A 15,284-nucleotide genomic window follows, 5' to 3' on the forward strand; every position below is an offset into this window, starting at 1 on the left:
CTTGACTGTTCTCAGCATTCTTCTTCTCTGCCTTTCTGATATTTTTCTTGGCCTGCCACTTCTGGGCTTAACAAGAACTGTACCTGTGTTCTTCCATTTCCTTACTATGTTCCTCACAGTGGAAACTGACAGTTTAAATCTCTGAGACAACTTTTTGTACCTTCCCCTGAACAACTATGCTGAATAATCTTTGTTTTCAGATCATTTGAGAGTTGTTTTGAGGAGCCCGTGATGCCACTCTTCATAGGAGATTCACATAGGAGAACAACTTGCAAGTGGCCACCTTAAATACCTTTTCTCATGATTGGATACACCGGCCTATGAAGTTCAAAGCTCAATGAGGTTACAAAACCAATTTAATGCTTTAGTAAGTCAGTAAAAAGTAGTTAGGAGTGTTCAAATCAAGAAATTGATAAGGGTGCCCATACTTTTGCACCGGTCAAATTTTGTTTAAATGCGGATTGCACATTTTTTTGTTAGTACAATAAACCTCATTTCAATCCAGAAATATTCCTCAGACCATCAGTTATTAGATATATGAAACTGAAATAGCAAAAACCCAAATTGTTATAAAGAAAAAAGGCTAACATTAATAGGGGTGCCCAAACTTTTCCATATGACTGTATATTCTTGTACATAGGGGACAGTATTATAGTATATTCTTATAAATAGGAGCAGTATTATAGCAGTTATATTCTTGTATATAGGAGACAGTATTATAGCAGTTATATCCCTGTATATAGGGGGCAGTATTACACTTGGTAAATGTCACTGTGATTTGCTCAGTTGTCACTTATTTCCCAGATTCGTCCGTTATACATTCTTTGTATTCAGATGAGTTTTATTTTCAGATCAGTTCAGCATTTTATTTATCAAAATCCACATGAGCAGCAGACACCTTATAACAGTATAATACAGGAACGTCAGAGAGCACTTCAATTTAAAATTGACCAATTGTGTAAATCTGTCTTCTGCGGTTACATCATGTCTTATCCTCCAGAGCTACAGTCACTATTCTGCTGTTACATCACGTTTTATACTACAGCCACATGCAGAGCAGAATAGTGAGTGCAGCTCTGGAGGGGACTGGAGGATAAGACACGATGTAACAGCAGAATAGTGAGTGCAGCTCTGGAGGTGACTCAGGAGGTGATGCGTGTCACAATCAGTAGTAGACGAGTGGCGGTTGTTATTTAGGAGCTGCATGGTCCGGTATCGAGCTCCCGTCATTTCCATGTAACTTCTTAATGTCCACCGTGTCCGGTGAGAGAACGGATTCTCTCTTTTTCTTACGGTGGGACGCCGCCGGCTCTTTAGAAAGACCAACTTCCCTCCTCCTCCGAGAAGTAGTACTTGATCCTGTCCAGGTAGGACCAGACCTTGCAGGCCACCAGGCCGTAGTACGTCTCCAGCTTGGAGCAGCGGTGTCCCCTGCTCAGATCCGTCCACACTGCGGACATCTCGTCGTCTCCGATCCCGGACGATGAGAAGATAATCCGGTAACAGCACCGGTTATATCGAATGTGACGAGTGCCGGAAAAGCGGAAGCTGTGGAGAGGGAGGACGCCGGTCTGCTGGGCACAGAGGCCAATGAAGACCTCAGAGGGCACAGCCACAGTCACCTGGACGGACACCAGGTATAGCCGCCTAGTGACCGCCTGGGACATGACCATAGCCGAGCCGCTGCAGTAATCCGGATAGACGGTCTGTGAGTAGGATGTTGTCGGGACGAAGCTTAGACTGTGGGGGTCTCGGTCTGCCCGGGCTTGGTGTATGACCCTCCCCGTATAGACCTCACTAGTGTGGACTTCCACCCTCCGCAGATAATGGCTCAGACTCTCCACATTGACGAACACAGACTCATCGGCCTTCAGTATGAACCGGGCATCGGGGCAGAAGGCCACAACCCACTCCATCATCATCACTGCCTTCAGCGTGTCATTGGACGGATCCAGAAAACGTCCCTGCACCAAATCCTGATGGAGACGAGATTCATTCAGCAGGCTGTACTGCGTGGCCTCCATCTGTGGCCTCCCCAGCATGAAGACCGGTGTGGCCCCGAAACGCTGCAGGAACATTGCCTGTCCCCACGTCTGACGGATTCTTTCCCGTCTGATCCTGTTTTCAGGAGAACTGAAGATGGCGATGAGGAGGAAGACGTTCTGACCAGCGCAGCGTCCTGAGCTGCTGATCACATATGACCTGGAGATGTTCTCGCTCTGCAGACTCAGGTTCAAAGTCTGCGCTTGTTCTCGAAGCTTCTCGAACTTTTCCTCTTTGTAAGTGATCGGGGTCGAGCGCAAAAGGTACTCCTCCACCAAATCAGTCCCAAACAGCAGAGCATGGAAGAGAACGATGAGGATGAAGCAGCACTGATGGGTGCGAAGCCTGCAGAGGAACACCTGCGAAGATGGAGGCAGGGTGAGAAAGGGCGACAGAGACATCTGCAGAGAGCGAGGAGGAGGACACCTGCAGAGAGCGAGGAGGAGGCGAGGAGGACACCTGCAGAGAGCGAGGAGGAGGCGAGGAGGACACCTGCAGAGAGCAAGGAGGAGGAGGACACCTGCAGAGAGCGAGGAGGAGGACACCTGCAGAGAGCGAGGAGGAGGACACCTGCAGAGAGCGAGGAGGAGGACACCTGCAGAGAGCGAGGAGGAGGACACCTGCAGAGAGCGAGGAGGAGGCGAGGAGGACACCTGCAGAGAGCGAGGAGGAGGCGAGGAGGACACCTGCAGAGAGCGAGGAGGAGACCTGCAGAGAGCGAGGACAACACCTCCAGAGAACAAGGAGAAGGAGAGGAGGACACCTGCAGAGAGCGAGTAAGAGGAGAAGATGGCGAGGAGGACACCTGCAGAGAGCAAGGAGGAGGACAGGACACCTGCAGAGAGCAATGAGGAGGACCCCTGAAGAGAGCGAGGAGGACACCTCCAGAGAACAAGGAGAAGGAGAGGAGAACACCTGCAGTGAGCGAGGAAGAGGAGAAGATGGCGAGGAGGACCCCTGAAGAGAGCGATGAGGAGAAGACGAGGACACGTGCAGAGGGCGAGGAGAGGACGACAGGTGCAGAGAGGATGAGGGCACCAGCAGAGAGCGAGGAGGAGGAGAGGAGGCCACCTGCAGAGAGCGAGGAGAAGACGAGGACAGCTGCAGAGAGCGAGGAGGAGAGGCGGGCACCTGCAGGGAGAGAGAGGAGGGCACCTGCAGAGAGAGAGAGGAAGAGGAGAAGATGGCGAGGAGGGGGCGACAGACCTGCAGAGAGCGAGGAGGAGGCGAGGAGAAGACTAGGATACCTGCAGAGAGCGACGAGGACACCTGCAGAGAGCGAGGAGGAGGAGACGAGGATATCTGCAGAGAGCGAGGCGGAGAGGCGGGGACCTGCAGAGAGGGAGAGGAAGAGGAGAAGATGGCGAGGAGGGGGCGACAGACCTGCAGAGAGCACGGAGGAGGCTAGGAGAAGACTAGGATACCTGCAGAGAGCGAGGAGGAGGAGGAGACGAGGACACCTGCAGAGAGCGAGGAGGAGACGAGGGAACTGCAGAGAGCGAAGAGGAGGAGACGAGGACACCTGCAGAGAGCGAGGAGGAGACGAGGACACCTGCAGAGAGCAGAGGAGGAGACGAGGACACCTGCAGAGAGCGAGGAGGAGAAGAGGACACCTGCAGAGAGCGAGGAGGAGACGAGGACACCTGCAGAGAGCGAGGTGGAGGAGACTAGGACATTTGCAGAGAGCAAGGAGGAGGAGAGGAGGGCACCTGAAGAGAGCGAGGACAAGAAGATGGACACCTGCAGAGAGCGAGGAGGCGGTGAGGAGGGCACCTGCAGAGAGAGAGAGGAGAAGAGGGCACCTGCAGAGAGAGGGAGGAGAGGAGGGCACCTGCAGAGAGAGGGAGGAGAGGAGGGCACCTGCAGAGAGAGGGAGGAGAGGAGGGCACCTGCAGAGAGAGGGAGGGGAGGAGGGCACCTGCAGAGAGAGGGAGGAGAGGAGGGCACCTGCAGAGAGAGGGAGGAGAGGAGGGCACCTGCAGAGAGGGAGGAAGGAGGGCACCTGCAGAGAGAGGGAGGAGAGGAGGGCACCTGCAGAGAGAGGGAGGAGAGGAGGGCACCTGCAGAGAGAGGGAGGAGAGGAGGGCACCTGCAGAGAGAGGGAGGAGAGGAGGGCACCTGCAGAGAGAGGGAGGAGAGGAGGGCACCTGCAGAGAGAGGGAGGAGAGGAGGGCACCTGCAGAGAGAGGGAGGAGAGGAGGGAGGAGAGGAGGGCACCTGCAGAGAGAGGGAGGAGAGGAGGGCACCTGCAGAGAGAGGGAGGAGAGGAGGGCACCTACAGGGAGAGGGAGGAAAGAAGGGCACCTGCAGGGAGAGAGAGGAGGGCACCTGCAGCAAAAAGCGAGAAGACATCTGAAGAGGGTGAGAAGTGGAGGAAAGGGGACACCTGCAGAGAGCAAGGAGGGGTGACTGAGAAACCTGCACAGACTGAGGAGGGGGCGGCAAGGTCGGGGAATAGATCGCTGGGTGCTCACCTGCATGGCGCTGGTGGTGACGCTGCTCCTCTTCACTCTAGTACCTGCGGTGAATTCTTCCTCTCCGCCGCTCACAGGGTAAAGTTACTCCAGAACCTGATCCGTCTGCGGCTCTGGACCCGACTCATCAGCGGTAACCGGATACTGGACGACATCAGACGGACATGAAGCACCTGCAGTGATCGGAGGATGTGACCGCGACACGCCACAGGACTCTGCCGGATGTGTGTATGTATATATATATAACAATATAACAACTAAAATGTATAATGTGACGGTCAGGGCAGCCGTAAATATTAACATTGTTCTCCGGGGGCAGGGGGTGGATGCGGGATACAGACAGACAGCAGTCGCAGGATGTGGGGGGGGGGGGGGCCGGGACCACTCACGAGGGGGGGGTGTCGGGACCAGTCACAGGATGCGGGGGGTGCTGGGGCCACTGCAGGGTCTGGTATTCATGGGGACCCCTCATCCTGTGCTCATTCTGTGGGGGTCTTCACCTCTCGCTGACAGTGTCGGTGCGCAGTCGTTGCCTCCTTTACCGCACAAGGTTAGAAGTTTTTTCTGAATGACACTTCTTTCCCCATCGGCTTCTATTGTATTTGTCAGCAGTCGCGTGAACTGACATCACAGCCGCCGCGCACCGCTGCAGCCAATCACTGAGCTCACGGGCTTCACTATTCGACAGCAGTGCTCTAGTCACACCCAGAGCTGCGCAAACAGATGCAGATTTCAGAACCCCTGTGATGGATCGTCAGGCGGAGTGGTATCAGGGACGATGCCTCCTTATTGCTCACGGCACAAACATCGCGCACATCACAGGGAAGAGTTTGTGCCCAAAACGCTAATGTCAGAAATCTCCCCCTTGTGTCATCATTGGTTTTGTGACTGAGCGGGGATGCTGGGAGGAGTAGTACCTCTGCTGGGAGGAGTAGCACCTCTGCTGGGAGGAGTAGCACCTCCGCCGGGAGGAGTAGCACCTCCGCCGGGAGGAGTAGCACCTCCGCCGGGAGGAGTAGCACCTCCGCCGGGAGGAGTAGCACCTCCGCCGGGAGGAGTAGCACCTCCGCCGGGAGGAGTAGCACCTCCGCCGGGAGGAGTAGCACCTCTGCTGGGAGGAGTAGTACCTCTGCTGGGAGGAGTAGTACCTCTGGATGTGACTATTCGGCTGACAGACACTGCCTCTCACACTGCAGCAGAGCCGGGGGATGCGATCCTGAGAGCTGACAGCAGGGCGGCAGCACCGAGACCGGCGACAATTCAGCAGGAGACGGGGTCAGAAATGGAATGACTTTAATCCCAGCCCATCCCCCTCGTACAGGTCCGCTCATGTCCACGGCCGCACATTATAAATCTTATATACAAGTAATCCCAGCGAGGAAGACACCCCCCCCCCCTCCCCGGGCGTGGGGGCCGCAGAGGTGCGGGGGGACGTCATAGGAACCACGTCCCTGCTGTGCAAAACATCTGAAGGTGGATCCGGAGCCGCGGGGTCACTGCACCCCTTCTTCTTCAACGTAGGTGGAGGGGAACCAGCCGATCTGCGGAGACACAAAGCCACGGATTACACTGGGGCCACAGCTGAAGGGGAGGCTGCACCGACACACTGTGACAAACAGCAGCTGTGCACTGACCACAGACAGACACTGGGAGAGGACACAACGCAGCCTCTTACATAGGACTGCACCCACAAATGCTGGGGGAAAATTAAACACGGCTTCTTACATAAAAGACTGCACCCACAAATGGACACTGGGGGAGGACACAACGTGGCTTCTTACATGGGACTGCACCCACAAGCGGACGCTGGGAGAGGACAACGCGGCTTTTCTCTTACATAGGTCTGCACCCACACCAACCACAGAGACAAACATTATCACCTGATGCAAGGAGCTGATAAATAAGTGACCCCCCCTAGTGTGACCCCCCCCAACTCCCCCCCTCAGAGTGAACTCAACCGCCTCCGCAGGGCCCCCGCTTTACCGCCGTCAGGAAACTGGAGAAAGCAGCCAATAAAAAGGAGGCATTGAGAAAAATGGCGGAAAATCTCGGCGTCGGCTCTCCACAAACCACAGCAAACGGGAAAGCCCCGAGCCGAAGAACCGCATTTCCCAGTCTCCTCAGAATGAACGCCACAAATCCCACAAACCCAGAAGCGGCGGCAGAATTGTGTTTTTCAGTCCACGACTAGGACAGAAAAAGACAAATCTCTTCCTTCCTTATGGGAATCTGTCAGCAGGTGTTTGCCCCCATCTGCAGGGTCAAAGATCCTGATTCCAGTGATGTGTCATTACTGAGCTGTGTGCCGTCTCCTCCAGTGATGTGTCATTACTGAGCTGTGTGCCGTCTCCTCCAGTGATGTGTCATTACTGGGCTGTGTGCCGTCTCCTCCAGTGATGTGTCATTACTGGGCTGTGTGCCGTCTCCTCCAGTGATGTGTCATTACTGGGCTGTGTGCCGTCTCCTCCAGTGATGTGTCATTAATAAGCTGTGTGCCGTCTCCTCCAGTGATGTGTCATTACTCAGCTGTGTGCCGTCTCCTCCAGTGATGTGTCATCACTGAGCTGTGTGCCGTCTCCTCCAGTGATGTGTCATCACTGAGCTGTGTGCCGTCTCCTCCAGTGATGTGTCATCACTGAGCTGTGTGCCGTCTCCTCCAGTGATGTCATTACTGAGCTGTGTGCCGTCTCCTCCAGTGATGTGTCATTACTGGGCTGTGTGCCGTCTCCTCCAGTGATGTGTCATTACTGGGCTGTGTGCCGTCTCCTCCAGTGATGTGTCATTACTGGGCTGTGTGCCGTCTCCTCCAGTGATGTGTCATTAATAAGCTGTGTGCCGTCTCCTCCAGTGATGTGTCATTACTCAGCTGTGTGCCGTCTCCTCCAGTGATGTGTCATCACTGAGCTGTGTGCCGTCTCCTCCAGTGATGTGTCATCACTGAGCTGTGTGCCGTCTCCTCCAGTGATGTGTCATCACTGAGCTGTGTGCCGTCTCCTCCAGTGATGTCATTACTGAGCTGTGTGCCGTCTCCTCCAGTGATGTGTCATTACCGAGCTGTGTGCAGTCTCCTCCAGTGATGTGTCATTACTGAGCTGTGTGCCGTCTCCTCCAGTGATGTGTCATTACTAAGCTGTGTGCCGTCTCCTCCAGTGATGTGTCATTACCGAGCTGTGTGCCGTCTCCTCCAGTGATGTGTCATTACCGAGCTATGTGCCGTCTCCTCCAGTGATGTGTCATTACCGAGCTGTGTGCCATCTCCTCCAGTGATGTGTCATTACCGAGCTGTGTGCCATCTCCTCCAGTGATGTGTCATTACTAAGCTGTGTGCCGTCTCCTCCAGTGATGTGTCATTACTGAGCTGTGTGCCGTCTCCTCCGGTGATGTGTCATTACTGAGCTGTGTGCCGTCTCCTCCAGTGATGTGTCATTACTGAGCTGTGTGCCATCTCCTCCAGTGATGTGTCATTAATAAGCTGTGTACAGTCTCCTCCAGTGATGTGTCATTACTGAGCTGTGTGCCGTCTCCTCCAGTGATGTGTCATTACTGAGCTGTGTGCCGTCTCCTCCAGTGATGTGTCATTACTGGGCTGTGTGCCGTCTCCTCCAGTGATGTGTCATTACTGAGCTGTGTACTGTCTCCTCCAGTGATGTGTCATTAATGAACTGTCTGCTGTGTCCTCTGCTGCACATCTTGCAGTTATACAGAGCTCAGGAATCTGCTGGACTACCTTTAGCGCACCAAGTAGTCCTGTAATGATAAAATCTCTGTTAAATCAGCAGCAAATTATCAAAACTAAACGAAGCAGCTCAGTAAGAAACACATCACTGGAATCAGGATTTCTGCCCCTACATTATGCTGCTTTCCGATTAGGTAGCAAAAACCTGATGACAGATTCCCTTTGAGTTATTAAGGGGGTGTGCTCCGTGCCCTTCTTCAGGACTGCGCAGCTCCGCTACCGCTTGGAGGACAGTAAACTGACAGCTTAGAGGCGGCCACCACTGACAGGCAGCAGAGGAGGCCGGTAACCTAGACTATCCCGCGGTCATCAGTGCTGTAATGATAGCGGCGCTGCAGGCTGCGGCAGTGCTATAATAGTGGGAGGCGTCGGACCCCCGATCTGACAGACATCTCACTCATGCACGCCACCCGAGGGGGGGGGCAAAATACGCACTTTTCCGTTCGTCTCGCCTTTCCACCATCCCTGATCCCCTCCTATCCGGCTGTAGATTTTCACCACGTCTCCTTCCCGCAGCGAGAGCTCCCTCATGTCTCTGGCTGCAAAGTTGTACCTGGCGACCGCGGTTCCTACAGGACGTGGCGTGAAAACTGCGCAGAAGAGAAAAAGGGGGAGTTACTACGAAAACCCCGAAAACACCAGCAACCAAACCTGACGAGCCTAAGCCCGCAACCAGCTGAGAAAATGGCGGCCACATGCTTATGGAATGTGAATGATAGGTGGAGGGGGGGGGACAGAAAGTGGCGGATTCCTGGTGAGGTCCCCTCCCCCATTGGAGGGTGAATTCCCCAATGTCTGTATAGTGCCAGGCAGAAGGTGAGGCGACCCCAACCCATCACCCTCCACCCAGCATCGCTGCCCCAGTCTATGGAGAGCGCAGAGATGGGTGAGAGCGCGCAGAGATGGCAGAGAGAGAGCGCGCAGAGATGGCAGAGAGAGAGCGCGCAGGGATGGCAGAGAGAGAGCGCAGGGATGGCAGAGAGAGAGCGCGCAGGGATGGCAGAGAGAGAGCGCGCAGGGATGGCAGAGAGAGAGCGCGCAGAGATGGCAGAGAGAGAGCGCGCAGGGATGGCAGAGAGAGAGCGCGCAGAGATGGCAGAAAGAGAGCGCGCAGAGATGGCAGAGAGCGCGCAGAGATGGCAGAGAGGGAGCGCGCAGAGATGGCAGAGAGGGAGCGCGCAGAGAGGGAGCGCGCAGAGATGGCAGAGAGAGAGCGCGCAGAGATGGCAGAGAGGGAGCGCGCAGAGATGGCAGAGAGAGAGCGCGCAGAGATGGCAGAGAGGGAGCGCGCAGAGAGGGCAGAGAGGGAGCGCGCAGAGATGGCAGAGAGGGAGCGCGCAGAGATGGCAGAGAGGGAGCGCGCAGAGATGGCAGAGAGAGCGCGCAGAGATGGCAGAGAGAGCGCGCAGAGATGACGGAGAGCGCGCAGAGATGACGGAGAGCGCGCAGAGATGACGGAGAGCGCGCAGAGATGACGGAGAGCGCGCAGAGATGACGGAGAGCGCGCAGAGTGTGCAGATAACAGCGTGCAGATGGTGGAGAGCGCGCACATATGAGGAAGAGCGATTACATAGAAGAGATACTTCAGCGATGGCGGAGCTGGGGAATCCGGCGTCCACAGCGGGAGAAGTTATAGGAGCCGCTGACGCGGCTGCACTGCTCCGGTGACTCCACCTCCTGCAGATGGCGCCGTTATCCCCGTCTCAGCCATGGCGGCACAGGGTGATGGCCACAGCTGCTGTGATAGAAGCCCGAGCACCGATGTACCCAGCGGAGGCCGCCGTCTGCAATAATCATCACCGCATCATGAAGAGGTCGGGAACAAGGACGATCGTCTGCACTGATGCGTGGCGACAAACCCTCAGCTGTGTATGCAGGACCAGCCAATCAGATTGCTTCTATTCTGATCTGATTGGCCCTGCTGGTCACTACAGTGATGAGGCTTCGTGTACAGAAGGCTGCGCCGGCCCTTTAAGCGGTGTCATGCAGTGGCGCTGCGGTTGGTGCAGTATATGGCGGCAGTACCTGACCAGAAGGGTGTGGACGGGTTCTGACAGGGAAAGTTGAGACCCTGAGGACTGAGAAAAGAAAAGTTGTAGGAAGCACAGGAGGCTGCAGAGGTCAGAGAAAACGTGAAGGTAGGAGAGCAAAAGAGAAAGAGAAGACAAGTCAGAGCAGGAAGGGTTAACAGCGGGGGGGCACAAAACAATCAGCCAATCAACCTGACCAATCACAGCTTGGGTGAGGCAGGCAAAGAGTTAACAGGAAGCCGACCCCCAGTGCCCCGTCCTGGGGACTATCCCCCTGATGTGCCTGAAGGTGACGCCGTCCTCTCCATCCACAACTACGGCAGCTCTGAGCAGAAGTGGCTGGAGGGGCCACACGGGGGTCCGCTCTGCCGGCAGACGCTGAGGCTATGCCATAATAATCCCACCCGAAGATGGGGGTGCCGCGCTCCTCTGAGGATCGGGGGACGCCGCATTCACCCAGGGATAAGGGGGGCACCAGCGCTCAACTGGGGATAGGAGGACACTGCACTCACGCATTAATCGGGGTCTCCGCGCTCACCCGGGGATATGGGAGTGCTGCGCTCACCTGGGGATATGGGGGCGCTGCGCTCACCTGGGGAAATGAGGGCGCTGCGCTCACCTGGGGAAATGAGGGCGCTGCGCTCACCTGGGGATATGGGGGCGCCGCGCTCACCTGGGGATATGGGTGTGCCGCGCTCACCTGGGGATATGGGTGTGCCGCGCTCACCTGGGGATATGGGTCCTGCGCTCACCTGGGGATCAGGGGGTGCTGCGCTCACCTGGGGATCAGGGGGTGCTGCGCTCACCTGGGGATCAGGGGGTGCTGCGCTCACCTGGGGATCAGGGGGTGCTGCGCTCACCTGGGGATCAGGGGGTGCTGCGCTCACCTGGGGATAAGGGGGCACTGTGCTCACCTGGGAATAAGGGGGCACTGTGCTCACCTGGGAATAAGGGGGCACTGTGCTCACCTGGGGATATGGGTGCTGCGCTCACCTGGGGATCAGGGGGTGCTGCGCTCACCTGGGGATCAGGGGGTGCTGCACTCACCTGGGGATCAGGGGGTGCTGCGCTCACCTGGGGAAATGAGGGCGCTGCGCTCACCTGGGGAAATGAGGGCGCTGCGCTCACCTGGGGATATGGGGGCGCCGCGCTCACCTGGGGATATGGGTGTGCCGCGCTCACCTGGGGATATGCGTGTGCCGCGCTCACCTGGGGATCAGGGGGTGCTGCGCTCACCTGGGGATCAGGGGGTGCTGCACTCACCTGGGGATCAGGGGGTGCTGCGCTCACCTGGGGATAAGGGGGCACTGTGCTCACCTGGGAATAAGGGGGCACTGTGCTCACCTGGGGATATGGGTGCTGCGCTCACCTGGGGATCAGGGGGTGCTGCGCTCACCTGGGGATCAGGGGGTGCTGCACTCACCTGGGGATCAGGGGGTGCTGCGCTCACCTGGGGATCAGGGGGTGCTGCGCTCACCTGGGGATCAGGGGGTGCTGCACTCACCTGGGGATCAGGGGGTGCTGCGCTCACCTGGGGATAAGGGGGCGCCGCGCTCACCTGGGAATATGAGGGCGCCGCGCTCACACGGGGATCTGGTAGCACCGAGCTCACCTGGAGATCGGGGCATGCCACACTCACTAGGAATCTGGGGGGTGTTGCGCTCACCTGGGGATCGGGGGGCGCTGCGCGTCTTCTGCAGTTTGTACGGATACTTCAGGGTGGTGTCCAGCTGCTTGAAGCTTTCCTTCAGGGAATGTGTCTGGTAATATTCCACCAGCTCCTGCAAAACATCAGCGCCGGTCAGATCCCCTCAGACCACAGCGGACGCCTCCGGGGGGACGACACCTGACCGCTGCGGACAACTCCGGAGGGGCGACACCTGACCACCGTGGACGCCTCCGGGGGATGGGGGGGGAGAGACACCTGACCTCCGCAGATGCCTTCGGGAAGGGGGCAACACCTGACCACCATGGACATCTCCCCGGGGAACGACACCTGACCACCGCGGATGCCTCGGGAAAGGGGGTGGGGGGGGGTGGGGGCGACACCTGACCTCCGTGGACATCTCCGGGAGGCGACACCTACCAGTAAACTCTCAAACTTCTTGGCCTCGGTGATGTGGATCCAGCTGTCCTTCTCCACCACCTTTATGTGTTTCACTTCATCATTGAATCTGTGACAAGACAAACCAACATGGAAGAAACGCCGGAGACTACGACCCCCATCATACTCCTCCGAGGTCACCAAGGTTCCCTATCCGGCTCTCCCACCTCAGGGGCTCAGCGAGCGGAGCGCCCTCTAGTGGTGTCAGGCACAGCTCGTCTATATTGGGCTTTTTCCCGCCTTTTTTCGCTCTTACAACTTTTGGAGCCAAAATTCAAATAAAAAACGATTGCAAAAAATGGAAAAACGTTGCAACAAGAAACCTGGAATCACTAAAACTGCGCAAAAAGTGGAAAAAAACCCCCCCGACGATGATATAAAATAGACCTCAGAACAGGCGCGATGGGGGGCGCATTGAGGTGCAGGAGACCCCCCTGTGCAGCCATATTGGCAGACCACCCCTCAGGAGAAGCCACGCCGGCCAACCGTGCTCCGAGCCTCGTACTTGATGCTGATGGCGAAACGCTCGGCTTCGGCCGGCCGCTCCCGGATCAGGTAGGTTCCGCTAAGATGGGACTTCAGGAGGTTGTCCGCTTGTGGCCGTTCCACGTTCCCTGCAAACCTGGAAGACACCGGAGCGTGTGAGGAGGAGGCCGCCATCAGGAGCGCCGGCAGCCGCGAGAGCGCCACCTACCAGGGGTATCTGTTATAATCCGTGCGGGTCACCGGCTGCTGCAACAACAAAACTGACATCAGTGGATGATCCGTGCGGAGTCACCGCTGCCCCCGTCCGTGCATGTGCGGACCCCCAACACTGCGCCTGCTCCCTCCCAGCAATTACCACCGCTCAGGGGGTCACTCACCACAGGACAGGGCTTCACCGAGGAGCTGGGGAAATAGCCGGATTTCCTGGTGAGCAGTAATCGGCCCTGCGGACAGAAGAGCGGGGTCACTCACTGCGCACAGACACCGCTCTGGGGTCACTCACTGCGCACAGTCACCGGCCTCCCTGAGGTTACTCACTGCGCACAGACACCGCCTGCCCTGAGGTCACTCACTGCGCACAGATACCTGCCTCCCTGAGGTCACTCACTGCGCACAGACACCGCCCTGGGGTCACTCACTGCGCACAGACACCTGCCTCCCTGAGGTCACTCACTGCGCACAGACACCAGCCTCCCTGAGGTCACTCACTGCGCACAGTCACCGGCCTCCCTGAGGTCACTCACTGCGCAGACACCGCCCGCCCTGAGGTTACTCACTGCGCACAGACACCGCCTGCCCTGAGGTCACTCACTGCGCACAGATACCTGCCTCCCTGAGGTCACTCACTGCGCACAGACACTGCCCTGGGGTCACTCACTGCGCACAGACACCTGCCTCCCTGAGGTCACTCACTGCGCACAGACACCAGCCTCCCTGAGGTCACTCACTGCGCACAGTCACCGGCCTCCCTGAGGTCACTCACTGCGCACAGTCACCGGCCTCCCTGAGGTCACTCACTGCGCAGACACCGCCCGCCCTGAGGTCACTCACTGCGCACAGACACCGCCCGCCCTGAGGTCACTCACTGCGCACAGACACCGCCCTGGGGTCACTCACTGAGCACAGACACCGGCCTCCCTGAGGTCACTCACTGCGCACAGACACCGGCCTCCCTGAGGTCACTCACTGCGCACAGACACCGGCCTCCCTGAGGTCACTCACTGCGCACAGACACCGGCCTCCCTGAGGTCACTCACTGCGCACAGACACCGGCCTCCCTGAGGTCACTCACTGCGCACAGACACCGCTCTGGGGTCACTCACTGCGCACAGACACCGCTCTGGGGTCACTCACTGCGCACAGACACCGCTCTGGGGTCACTCACTGCGCACAGACACCGCTCTGGGGTCACTCACTGCGCACAGACACCGCTCTGGGGTCACTCACTGCGCACAGACACCGCTCTGGGGTCACTCACTGCGCACAGACACCGCTCTGGGGTCACTCACTGCGCACAGACACCGCTCTGGGGTCACTCACTGCGCACAGACACCGCTCTGGGGTCACTCACTGCGCACTGACACCGCTCTGGGGTCACTCACTGCGCACAGACACCGCTCTGGGGTCACTCACTGCGCACAGACACCGCTCTGGGGTCACTCACTGCGCACAGACACCGCTCTGGGGTCACTCACTGCGCACAGACACCGCTCTGGGGTCACTCACTGCGCACAGACACCGCTCTGGGGTCACTCACTGCGCACAGACACCGCTCTGGGGTCACTCACTGCGCACAGACACCGCTCTGGGGTCACTCACTGCGCACAGACACCGCTCTGGGGTCACTCACTGCGCACAGACACCGCTCTGGGGTCACTCACTGCGCACAGACACCGCTCTGGGGTCACTCACTGCGCACAGACACCGCTCTGGGGTCACTCACTGCGCACAGACACCGCTCTGGGGTCACTCACTGCGCACAGACACCGCTCTGGGGTCACTCACTGCGCACAGACACCGCTCTGGGGTCACTCACTGCGCACAGACACCGCTCTGGGGTCACTCACTGCGCACAGACACCGCTCTGGGGTCACTCACTGCGCACAGACACCGCTCTGGGGTCACTCACTGCGCACAGACACCGCTCTGGGGTCACTCACTGCGCACAGACACCGCTCTGGGGTCACTCACTGCGCACAGACACCGGCCGCCCTGAGGTCACTCACTGCGCACAGACACCGCTCTCCCTAGGGTCACTCACCTCCCACCACTGGGAGTCGGGGTCGCCTCTCAGCAGCTCGATCACCTCCCCCGTCTGGAAGGTCAGCACCGGCTTCCCGGGGGGCGCGGGGTTCCCGTGGTAGTTCTGCACGGCCAGCATCTTGGGCCCTGGAGTCAGTGACGGACACAAT

The 15,284-nt window shown here is 57.8% G+C and overlaps 2 protein-coding genes across 2 annotated transcripts in view; both read right to left on the minus strand.

Moving 5' to 3' along the window:
- Nucleotides 1–861: 861 nt before the first annotated feature.
- Nucleotides 862–4,577, minus strand: B3GALT9 (beta-1,3-galactosyltransferase 9). The gene is made up of 2 exons (XM_075324332.1): nt 4,518–4,577; nt 862–2,402 (listed from the first exon to the last, which is right to left on the minus strand). The coding sequence occupies exons 1-2, from the start codon at nt 4,521–4,523 to the stop codon at nt 1,314–1,316; spliced, it is 1,095 nt and encodes a 364-aa protein (XP_075180447.1). The 5' UTR covers nt 4,524–4,577; the 3' UTR covers nt 862–1,313.
- A 1,213-nt stretch (nt 4,578–5,790) lies between these two features.
- The window catches only part of VAV2 (vav guanine nucleotide exchange factor 2), a 71,066-nt gene continuing 61,572 nt past the window's right edge, over nt 5,791–15,284 (minus strand). The window contains 9 exon segments of the mRNA XM_075324323.1: nt 5,791–6,058; nt 8,689–8,843; nt 10,279–10,365; nt 11,950–12,064; nt 12,370–12,457; nt 12,893–13,009; nt 13,082–13,119; nt 13,251–13,316; nt 15,134–15,261. Coding sequence (XP_075180438.1) covers nt 6,011–6,058; nt 8,689–8,843; nt 10,279–10,365; nt 11,950–12,064; nt 12,370–12,457; nt 12,893–13,009; nt 13,082–13,119; nt 13,251–13,316; nt 15,134–15,261 — 842 coding nt within the window. The 3' untranslated portion in view covers nt 5,791–6,010.

This window comes from Anomaloglossus baeobatrachus, chromosome 9 (genome assembly GCF_048569485.1).
Source record: "Anomaloglossus baeobatrachus isolate aAnoBae1 chromosome 9, aAnoBae1.hap1, whole genome shotgun sequence".
Classification (NCBI taxonomy): Eukaryota; Metazoa; Chordata; class Amphibia; order Anura; family Aromobatidae; genus Anomaloglossus; species Anomaloglossus baeobatrachus.